The sequence below is a fragment of the Spermophilus citellus genome (genome assembly GCF_964194105.1).
Source record: "Spermophilus citellus genome assembly, chromosome: 17".
NCBI lineage: Eukaryota > Metazoa > Chordata > Mammalia > Rodentia > Sciuridae > Spermophilus > Spermophilus citellus.
Window position 1 is genome coordinate 54,383,007 of NC_138199.1, and position 11,634 is coordinate 54,394,640.

General features: G+C 58.3%; 1 protein-coding gene across 1 annotated transcript; it reads right to left on the reverse strand.

Annotated features, from left to right (window-relative positions):
- Window positions 1–5,561: 5,561 nt before the first annotated feature.
- LOC308636561 (keratin, type I cytoskeletal 17) lies at window positions 5,562–10,354 on the reverse strand (the record flags this gene model as incomplete). Its single annotated transcript, XM_081272123.1, has 8 exons — window positions 5,562–5,656; window positions 6,429–6,454; window positions 6,551–6,771; window positions 6,865–6,990; window positions 7,547–7,708; window positions 8,283–8,439; window positions 8,838–8,920; window positions 9,923–10,354. The coding sequence occupies 8 exons, from the start codon at window positions 10,352–10,354 to the stop codon at window positions 5,562–5,564; spliced, it is 1,302 nt and encodes a 433-aa protein (XP_081128249.1).
- Between the last annotated feature and the right edge of the window lie 1,280 nt (window positions 10,355–11,634).

Here is an 11,634-nt window from a genome sequence, read left to right on the forward strand (position 1 = left end):
TTGGCCTCTCCTTAGCCTCCCATCCTTCCCTTGCAGCCCAGCTGCCCCTCACTCCACCTCTCCACTATAGCACCCCACCCAGGGCCCTGCACTCCCACACTCCTACCTGATGAGCACCCCAACTCAGCACACAGCTCCTCTACTCCACCTACTGCCCTCACCTAACCTGGGGTACCCACCTTAGACTGTGGTGGGAAGGACACCCTGTCCTGCCACTAGTTTTATATGTGACCCCTGGTCCTGCCATGACCTCAGAGTCCCCACATGGAAACAGTCCTGCCCAGGGACCAGTTCCCAACAGCTCTCTGTCATGTCCACAGATCCCAGGCTGGGCTTGGCAGCTTCATTCATTCAGTTGGGGAGGGGAGGAGGACACTAAGAATCTCTGGTCCCCTGGCCCCTCAGGCACCACACAGACTGCCTGACTCCAACATGCTATATCCGGTTCTGTGAGGTGGGCCTCAGGTGGGTCTCCCACACTAGTCCATAGTCAAGGAAGCTGGCTTCCCAAGACATCTTCAATCAACAGGGGCTAATATCTAAGTCCCAGCCTGTCAGCTGTCCCAACCTATGCCCTGTCCACCATCCGGAGCCACTGTCTTTAAACTTCTTAAATGTATACAATTTCCTGATCCTTGAATTAACCCTATAAAGTAAGGAGGACTGAGGGAGAATCAGAGAGAGGAGGGGATTCACCTAAAGTTCTCAGCCTTAAGCCTTGGAACAGAGGCTCTCCAAACTCCCACAATGCCCTGCAGGCAGGGGCCAAGGAACTTTAATTTCCACCCACCTCCCAGCAGTGCCTGGCATGAGCTCTGCCCACAGTGGTCATGACCTTGGACTGAGAGCCTGCCCCGGCACTGAAAGCTGGAGGGAGGATTGGGGATCTGGGCCAAAACACAGAGGCCTCCTTGGGTGCTGTGGGGTGGCCCGAGATGCTGGCCACTGTCCTTGTTCTGTGGTGTCTCTGTTGGGGTGAGAGAAGTCCAGAGAGGCCTGCCTGTGCCTGAATTGTGCTGGGACAGGAAATTCTGTCTCAGCATGACCAGAGCTGAGACACAGGGTTATTGCCACATCTCATTCAGGCTCATGGGCCATCAGCTCAGAGGTATGAGCAGAGCTGATGCAGGCACTTTTGGGGCTGGACCTGGGGAAAAGAACCTGATACTGCCTAACCCTAGCACAAAATATGAGTAAAGAGACTTCAGAATCAGGGACCCAAACCCCAGTGTCCAGGCCGGGAGTTCAACCACAGACTTCACCCTCGGGGCTAGAAATGGCCTTCAAAGGCCACCAAGCCCCAACCAGAGAGAGAGTGAAAGACTGGCCCGGGGTTGAACACCACGAAAGTGGAGAAGCAGAGCCTGGGATCCAGCTCCTACTGCCCAGCCAAGGTCCACACCGGCTCTCAGCCTGGGGTCTCAGGGATCTCTTCATTCTCTGCCCCCAGTGTGTGTGTTTGTACCCCACCACTGAAGGTTTTGGGGTGTGCTCACTGACCCATCAAACCACTCATCTAATACCACAGATCACATGCCCACTGTGTACCCAGCACTCAGAGACTGGGGTGGGGGAGATGATGGCATAGACTCCAACCTTAGAAGAATTTGTCACATGACCCTGGAGAGAAAACTTCAGCCAGAAATACAGCACTCCCTGCAGGGAACCCTGGAGTGCTCAGTCCTCGGTCATACCCCATTGCAGGAAGCAGCTTAGGAGAGTCACCCCAAGCCTCGGTTGTTAAGGAGGGAGCTGCCCTCCTCTTCTGAACCCTCTGAAGGGTCCTCTCCTGGAGAGGCTGCAGCTGGGCTCGGGAGGAGCCAGGTTGGCAGAGAAGGAGTTAGGACAATTCAAGGTTGCACATCTGCCCCAAGCTCATCAAGACCAGGACCTCTCAGCCTGGGTGGCACAGAGTACACACTCCTACCAAATCTAGGCACCATCCCCACCCTGCTTTTCCCTCCATCCTTAGCCCCACCCCTCTCAGGATGAGGTCATGTCACTCTTGGAGTTATCCGGGAAACATCATTGGCCAATGCCCCGCCTCATCTTGCCGTGATCGTCAGAATCCCCACGCAGACTCCAGCCCCTGCTCCAAACCCTCTATTAGCATTGCCCAGGACAAGCCTGGTCCTGGGACTGTTTTACAAGCTCCCCAGGAGATTCCCATGCTGGGGAGGCAGAAGGTAGCCCAGGGTGCTGGGAGGTGGAGAGAAGGGGGGGGACTGCACACTCCCAGCCCCTGGGGGCAGGCCAGAACCGTGGGCTTCAGAGCCCCACTGGACCAGGACAGACCAGCCTGGAGTTGAAGCCAGCAGGGCGGAGATTGGCAAGCCCTTTCGCCTCTCTGAGCCTCGGTTTCCTTCTCTGGGAAATGGGAATAACAGCGGGACCGTACAGGCACGTGAGAGGAGAAGGAAGGACATAAACAAAGCCCCTGGAGGACTGTGGCCACCACCATATTTATTCAAAAGGTGTCTATAAGTACCCACCATGTGCCAGGCCCTCAGATTCAAAGAGCAAGACAGAGCAGCCCTCAGAATACACAATCTAGTGGGTGAGAGAAGGTAGTAAAGACAGTACCGGTACTCTGTGGTCGGGTCATGATGGGTACAAGGGAAAGAGCAGGCAGGGTCCCTAATGGCGAACAAATGTCTGGGTCCAGACCCTGGCTCCATGCCTGGTTCCCAAGTCAGGAGGACTTCTGTGGTCCTTTCTCCTCCTGCACCTTTGATGCCCACCATCTGGGGGACAGCAGTCACATCCCCTCACGCTGGTCATAAACAAGGGGCCTTCAAGGGAGCCCCATACTCTATCAAGCTCAGATGCAGCCTCCTTTGTGCCTGGGGCAGGACAGCCCTGACTCTGGCTTCTCTGCTCCCCTCAGCTCCCCAAGAGACCCACAGGCCAGTCACTGTGCCCTGCTTGCCACCCCTAAGCTAGGGCCACTCAGAGCAGACACTGTCCCTCTGAGCCAAGGCCTGTGTCCTCTCCCTCCCACTCAGTGTGGAGCCAGGCGCAGAGCCAGGCAATGTTGTGGGCAAAGCTGCCCACCACCACATCCTTCTTCCCCAGGCCCTATGTCAGGTCAGCCCCTGCCAGGGCAGCAGCATGGTGGAGGAAGAGTCCCAGGGCTGGCTTCAGCGGGCCTGGGCGTGGCCTGGGAATCAGGTGTGTGTCGTCATAGGAGAGTGGGTGCGGCTACTCCAGGGGCAATCACAGACCACAGCTGTGGGCAGGGTGATGGGGGTGGGGTTGCAACCTGGTGTGGGTGAAGGATGAGCCCTCTCCATGTCGTCCCAACACTAGGTCCCCCATCCAGGGTCAGTTGCATGAACCCAGAAGCCTGAGCTTGTTTGGGGTGCCCAGATAAAACACCAAATCTCCCCACACCATCCCTTGGGAACCCCCCTCAACATGACAGCCACCGTCTCTGCTGGCTTGGCACTCGCTCTCTGCCACCCGCCCCCTCAATCTGTGGGGAGGGACTTAGACCCCCCAGACAGGTACAACCAGAGCCGTCACCAGTCCTCCCTACACTCTGGCCCCTCCTCACCCACCCCCTCAGGAAGAGTGGATCTCCAGAGTCTCCAGAAGAGGGACAGCCCTGTTTGAGAGCCAGTGGGGCTGGGCACCTCTTCCCAGCACAGACTGGGATCACTCCCCTCTCCCGCCCTGCTCCACCCTTGACATGCCAGGCTCCAGAAGAAAGGCTGAGTCACTGCTCCTGGGAGCCTCAGTGTCCCCATCCATACAATGGGGTGCCTTTCCCAAGACTCTCCCCAATTCCTGGACTCTGGTTCAGATAAATGAGCTCACCCTCCAAGATGAGCCATGCATAGTCCCAGGCTGGTTCTTCTGGTTGTGGGCAGATATGCCGTGGGGGGTGGGGGAATGGGCCTCCCGCCTGCCCCCATCAGATCCCGATTGTCATATTTGCTGCTTGGCAGCAGAGAGGCACCAGCTTTGATGGAAAAGGGTCTGCCTGGCTTTGAGTCCTGCAGGTGACCCCATGGGCTCAATTCTGGGCTCTATCCAGTCCTAGGGTACCAGACTGGAAGGCCATTAGCGACTCCTCTCACCCTCGTTTTACACCGCAGCTTCTAAGGTCCAGAAATGACCTGCCACCACCCACTGTCCCCATACCCCAGTGACCATTGTTCTTACCATTGCCCCCACCTGCTTGTCCTATCTCTGCTTGTCCCAAGCCCCCACCATGCCAGGCCTCAGGGGGCCCTGGCAGCTCCTGTCCCCTTCCCCCGAGTTCTCACCCCCACCTCCAGGCACTGGAAGATGTTGCAGGACCCTGATTTGATTCTGCAAAAGCTGAACCCCTCCCCAAGGCCCTGCAGTGAACTGGGGTGGGGACACCCTCCTCTCATTAACCCCTTCCACCTGCCTCCACTCCTCAAAGAAAACCGGAAAGGCAGGGCCCGACCCAGTGGCTTCCGGATTTACTCGAAGGAAGACACAGGTGTTTCCTCAGACTTCCAGGTGTTTCCTCATTATTTCCCACACCTGCCCCTCACCTGCCCCAGAATGAAACAGGGCTGGTGCTCAGGGTGTCCGAGGAGTGGCGGGGGCAGGCTGCCCCTCCTCCCCTTCCCTGCCATGCAGTTTCCCACCCTCCCTCACAACACCCCTGCCCCAGGTGGGAAGCCAAGAGGGGCCAATGGCCAGGGAGAAGGGCCCTGACTGGGGGCACAGCCACCCTGCGGAGTCCCCCACCTTGCCCCACCTGGTGCTAGCTGACCTTCTGAGACATCCCCAGAGAGGCCCCACCCTTTCCCCTACACGGCCTGGGGCCACAGCCTTCCCAGGTACACAGGCTTCCCAGCCCCTGTTCCTGGGGAGGGGCCTCGGGAGCCCCTGTTGGGGGTTTCCTGAAACTCCCACGGGAACCTGGGCCCTCACCCCAGCCTGCCTCCTCCACCTACCCAACCTCTGGGCCTCTCCCAATTCTCGCCCACCTCCTGCCCCCTCTCGGGGGGAGGAGCAAGAACTGGATGAGTCATCCTTGGAATTCAGTCCTGCACCTGAGATCTTCTGTCCATTTATGGATGAGAAATGAGGCCGAGTGAGAGGAAGACACTTTCCCACTGCCCGAGGTCTCAGAGTTATACAGGAGGCTACGGGAGGCTATTGAGGCCCAACCTGATACGCTGACCCCACTCCATGTCTGGCTGGACCCAGACAACCCTCCAGATGACCAGGGGAAGATGGCTCAGGAAGCAGAAAAGCAACCCAAGCTCTCCCCAGACTTACTCTTTACCTGTTCCAAGCTGACTCCTGACCTGCATGTCAACAGGGTGGGTGTCTGAGGACTGCTTCCCCTCCCCCCTGTCCCCTCCCAGTCCATCCTTTGTCACTTATGCCCACTTCAATAGCCAAGGCAAGCACACAGTTCACATCTGGGTCAACAAGCTTTATTGGTATCAGACGGGACAATGTGGGAAAGGGACTGAAGCAAGGTACTGAGGCTGGAGAGGCCAGAGGCTGGGGGGCAGAGGGGACAGCCACCTCCCTTCCATGTGGGGGGCTTTCCAGGAGGAGCTGAGTCCTCAGCGGGTGGTCTGGTGGACCTGCTCGCGGGAGGAGATGACCTTGCCATCCTGGACCTCTTCCACAATGGTGCGCACCTGTCGGGTGGTCACGGCTGCAGGAGGAACAGACACTTAGAGCTATGCCCCTGAGTGGCAGCCAGCCAGCCCCCTCCCCTGGTCCTCTCCCAGCTGCTGTGAATGTTTGTGCTGTCCCCTCAACATCACATGTCCCTCCTGTCCTTGCCAACACCTCCATTCCATCCCACCCTTCCCGGTGACTTCATGTTCCCTAAGTGGGTTATTTGATTCTGACACGCTGCACCTTTTGCAAGAGAAGGGTATGTAGACCAGATGCCCCATGAAAGGGGTTCTATCTCCAATTCTGTGCAGTCTCTGATACAAGGATTATGCCCCCAGCTTCCCCATCAGACTGGAGTCTCCAAGACAAAATCCAGGTTCCCATTACCCCCATTAAACTAGGATCCGTCTTTGCATTAGACTGGGATCTGGAGGACAAGGACAACGTCTCTATCTCCCACTGGCTAGAGACCCCAGGAGACAGGACTGCTTTTGCTCACCTATCAGGCCTCAGGAGCAAACATTTGAGACCATGTCTCTTTACTCCCATCAGGTGAGAGTCTCCAGAGCTGGGACCATGTCTCCAGGCCAACAGGGTAAGGACCAGTTCCCTGCCCCGCCCCCTCCTCAGAACACCTAGGGCCTCTTATTTGATCCTTTCCCTGAACATCAACTCTGAGTCCTAACAGGTCCACTCAGCCACCCCCAGTCATCAATGAGGAGCTCCTTGGGGACTCTGTCCCAGCAACGTGCAGGTGGGTTTCCTGCCCCTTGCCCTGGCCCATCCCCAGCCATCAAGGTCCTTACGTTCTTTTGGCTTGTACTGAGTCAGGCTGCAAAGAAACACAGACAGGGAGGAGATTAGATGGAGGTCTGAGAGTCGGTGCCTCACCCCGAGGCCCCCAGCCCTGGCCTTAGGCCCCGCTCACTGGGCATCCTCGCCCTCCAGCAGGCGGCGGTAGGTGGCGATCTCCTGCTCCAGCCGCGTCTTCACGTCCAGCAGGATCTTGTACTCCTGGTTCTGCTGCTCCATCTCGCAGCGCAGCTGTGCCAGCTGCTCCTCCACGCTGCCAATCAGCCCCTGGATCTGGGACAGCTGCACGCAGTAGCGGTTCTCCGTCTCTGCCAGGCTGCCTTCCAAGGATGCTTTCTATAGGAAAGGGGGGGAAGCAGGGGTCAGTGAGGGTGGCAGTGCCCCCTCCCCAGCATTGGGTCCACCCACGACACACAGCAGCATTCCTACCATGCTGAGCTGGGACTGCAGTTCGATCTCCAAGGCCTGCATGGTGCGCCGGAGCTCGGAGATCTCGCTCTTGCCGCTCTGCACCAGCTCGCTGTTGGTGGCCACTTCGCGGTTCAGCTCCTCTGTCTGCAGACAGGACATGGGACAGAGCAGCATGAGCCTGGGTCCCTTCTCCAAATCAGATGGCCCCTGGCTGCCACAGACTCAGACAAGCACCTTGACTCTTCTCACTCCCCAGCACATCCCCCTCCCCAGGGCCATGGCCACCTTCCTGACCTACCCTGAACCTCTCTCCTCCTTCTCACCCACTTCTCACTTCCTGAAGCCCAGGAAGGAACTCTGAAGTGTTCAATCTTTATGGTTAACCCCACAAGTGGGAGGCAGAGAACAGGAAACTTGAGGGCCAGCCAGGACATGTAGCCTGGCACCTGTGCTAGTTCCTGACTTCTTAGAGAGCAATGGAAACTCCCTCTGCCTTTTTTCCTTGGGGGCTCCCCTCCTCCCCACCCATCCCCCAAGCCCCAGCTTTTGCTAAGTTCCAGGTCTGTTGATGTATTTGGTGACCCTGATCTCTTGAGTCCAGGCCCCTCACTGAGGATGGAGCAGCCCCAAGATGCCAGGCAGTGGGCTACTGTTGGGGTTCCTGCTCCTGCACCCCATCTGGCCTGCAGCAGCCCCCCACCTTGCTAAAGAACCAATCCTCAGCATCCTTGCGGTTCTTCTCCGCCATCTTCTCATACTGGTCGCGCATCTCGGACAGGATCCGGCTCAGGTCCACACCAGGGGCGGCGTCCATCTCCACATTGATCTCACCGCCCACCTGGCCTCGCAGGGAGTTCATTTCCTGTGGACAAGGGGGATGTGGGCATGAGCATCTGAGCCTGTCTTGGCCCCCCCACTCCCAAGTTCCCCACACCCTTCATCTGGGTCTCTCCACACCCTACTCCTACGGACCCCTCTTCTGCCCAGCTGCTTTCCTTAGACCCTCCGAAGGATTTCTGATCCTCTGCTCACCATGGGTCCTGCCTCCCTCATTAGACTGAGAGCTCTCCAAAGAGCTAATTCTTAGGCCTGTGATCCTAAAAATGTCCTCTTCCAACTTCCAAATGGATTTGCAGGGTACAGATTTGTGAGTTTGAAAACTGAGGCAGGATTCCACTTCCCCACTCATCTGCTGTCATTGTGAGGGAGGCCCTGGTGGCTCCTGGGAGGTTTTGGATGCAGAGAAGCAGTGTGGTACATGGAGGAGTCTGCCTTCTGGACCATTGGGCTCAGGGCTCTGTAAATGGGGCAGCCCTGTGCGGTGACTAACCCAGGGAGCCTGCTCTGCTCTCTCCCATTGCCTCAACTGCAGCCCAGCCCCAGGGCCCTGCCACCCACTCCTCAGCCTCTTTGACCTGCTGCCCCTGCCACCTCACCTCCTCGTGGTTCTTCCTGAGGTAGGCCAGCTCCTCCTTGAGATTCTCAATCTGCATCTCCAGGTCAGCCCTGGCCAGGGTCAGCTCGTCCAGCACCCTGCGCAGGCCGTTGATGTCGGCCTCCACGCTCTGGCGCAGGGCCTGCTCTGTCTCAAACCTGCAATGGCAACCAGGGACTTTAGTGGACTTGGACTTGCAGGACAAGGCCCTGGCCCCTGCCTGCCTTCATTCTGCCAGGGTTCTAAGGACTTATAAAGTGGAAACAAATTCCAGCCTGGAGCCCTAGAACCATCACAGAACAGGACCCCACTCCGCCCCTCTCCCTTGCTTCTCCCCCTCTCTGCCTCCTTCCTCCTCTCCCTCTCCTACCACCTGCCTAAGCCCAATGACCCTCAGCCCTGGCCACATTTCTCATTCTGAACTAAGGGGTGGGGCTCTTGGCCCCTAGGACTGCCCCACCCCAGTTTCGACCTAGCCACAAGCAACAGGGGAGTCCTGGAGTGAGGAGGGGGTGCCCCCTGCTCTCCCCCGGCCAGTTACCTGAAAGAGACTTACTTGGTACGGAAGTCATCAGCAGCCAGACGGGCATTGTCAATCTGCAGCAGGATGTTGGCGTTGTCCACAGTGGCTGTGAGGATCTGGGGAGTTGGGAAGGCAACCAGGTCAGCTTAGCTCCAGATTCCGAGAAGGCCTCCCCGCCTGGGGGCCAGGACCAGCTGCCTTTTCAGGAACCCCATCTTCCCACCAGCCTCTCCCATACACTGCGCCATCATTGTTGGCAGAGGCGGGCAAGAGGGACTCTCATGAGCCAAAACTTGCCTCCCCTTCCCCTATCTATCCCTAACCCTGCTACAGGGCTCACCCTCAAAGCAGAGGAGGTAGCCAGCTGGGAAGGTGGCAGCTCCAGAGGAGAATGGGAGAATGTCTTCAGCTCAGACATTCAGCTCTTCCAGAATTCCAGAAAGTGAAGAGGGAGTGTGACCAATCCCCTGTTGACAGCTGGCCAGATGGTGCCCCTGAGGATCTCTCCCTAAAGGCTGCTAGAGAACCCTCTCCAACAGTGATTTCAAATCAGAAATCACAACCCCTGGGAAGTGCTAACCTGGGGCTCCATCATTCAGTCCCACTCCCTGGGGTTTGCAGAGCCCCAATCTTGAGGGACAGAGAAATCCCTAAACTAGGCCCATGAGGGACCACCCCCATGCTGAGCTCTACCCCTGCCCTCCTGCCTCTCCTCCCAGCAGGTACCATCAGGAGCTGGCTCAGACCCCCATCCCACTACTCCAGGTGCTGCCGGCCTCTGCTCTAAAGGAGAGATGCCCATGTGTGCAGATGCCCTGCCTGGGACCAGGCCTCCACATGCATCCTCGAGAACTATCCCGCAACCACACGAGGAGACAAGACACTGCCTGAGGGGAAGATCAATGCTCCAAGGAGCCTCACAAGGCCTGCTTCTCTGTGGCCCAGGATGCTGCCCCAGGAAAAGGCAATGTGGGCCACTTAGGGTCTTCACGACAGGCTCTGGACACCAAGCCCTGGACTCCCTGCAACCCTGTGGCAGCAGACTAGACTCCAGGCCTTCTCTACAGGACATGGGAGAAGTCATGCTCCCAGGGGTCCCTCCTTCCAGCAGGCCCTACCTTGTTCTTCAGGTCTTCGATGATGTGGTAGTAGTGGCTGTAGTCGGGGGCAGGCCCAGGGGCCTGCTTCTTGTACCAGTCTCGGATCTTCACCTCCAGCTCGGTGTTGGCCTCCTCCAGGGCCCGCACCTTGTCCAGGTAGGAGGCCAGGCGGTCGTTGAGGTTCTGCATGGTGGCCTTCTCACCTCCGGCCAACAGCCCATCAACGCCCCCAAAGCTGCCTCCATAGCTGCTGCCAGAGCCGAAGCTGTAGCAGCTAGAGTAGTTGGCACCCCCCAGGGCACTGCCCAGGCCACTAGCTGACCCCAGCCTGCAGGAGCCACCACCCAGGCTGCCAGACAGTCGGCAGGAGGCGCGGGATGAGCCGCCTCCCAGGCCAGAGGAGCCCTTGATGGAGCTGGAGGAGGTGAACTGGCGGATGGTGGTCGTCATGGTGGCAGTGGGTGGCGGGCACAGAACGAGAGGGCTCAGGAGGTAGCGAGGCGCCAAGGTGCGTGTTACTGCTGGGGCTCACCGCTTCCTTTATAGGCCGGCAAGTGGGCGTAGCGATTACAACAGGCTCGCTGCTCTGTTTCCATTCCCCTGGGCTTTCATCACCCTTGGCTACCTGCCAGCTCCCAGGTGGCTGTGGGCCCCCCTCCCCTCCCAACATCAGGGCTTTGCCTCATTTCTCCAAACCCCCGCGCTGGGCGTCTGCTTGTGCATGTGTGTGTCTCTGGTCTCAGGTCTGTCACCTGTGAATCAGGCTGGCCCTCCAGCTATGCTTTCCCATGACCTAATACGGAGAAGAGGAGAAGGCAGGACGTCACCGTCACAGGCCCTCCCAAGCAGCTGCCACCTCAGCAAAGGCTTCCTGGACGCTGGGTCCAATGGAGAAATGGGATGGCCCCTGCCCCCACCAGGTAGCTTTCCTTTGCCACACATCACCACATACACGTGGCAGTCCCGAGACTGGGTGCTGGGGGGACAGAAAGGATGGAGCACCCATCCTGCCTTGGAATCTGACCTGAACCCCCCAGCCCCCAACAACATAGGAACTCCCTGAGCCTCAGGTTACTAGTCCAGGTCCCACCTGAGGAAACTAGGGCTTAGCAAGGGAGCCAGCCTCACACCAGCCTGGGCTGGCGGAGCTACCTCTTAACCCTTCACCAAGCCACTATGCCCATTCTCCCAAGGACTCCCCTTCTGTGACACCCTGGCACCTAGGGATGCACTTCTGGGGCAAAGGCTCCTTCTGGTCAGTTTTCTGGCTCTGGCCCCATCCTTGGGTCCCCCTGGAACCCAGCCTTCTCTTCGAATTTCTTCCCTTTCCTTCCCCCTACAGGTGACGTCCAGGGCTGAGGTTTGCAAAGCAAAGCTTAGCTACAGGATGAGGAATTGGGGGCTGTGGGAGGAGTGGGGTGGTAAGAGGGTATCTGTGAGGGGTGTGTTCATTTCCACCCTCCTGACCCCTTCTGTGCCCCAAGAGACCTAAGGGAAAGGTGAGGGGCCCTTATCCCATAGCCAAACAGAAACCTAACGGACATCGCTCCAAAAAAGACACCCCCCCCCAGAGCCCTTCCTCTCCAGACTCCCCAAGATGTGACTTCCCAGGGTGGCCATGTGCCCTGCCCCACGGCTCCACCCTGCCCTGCCCATCATCCCAAGCCCAGCCCTGGGTCCCAGGGTCCCGACAGGCCCGCTGGGCGGAATGTGGTCGTGTTTCAGGCTGC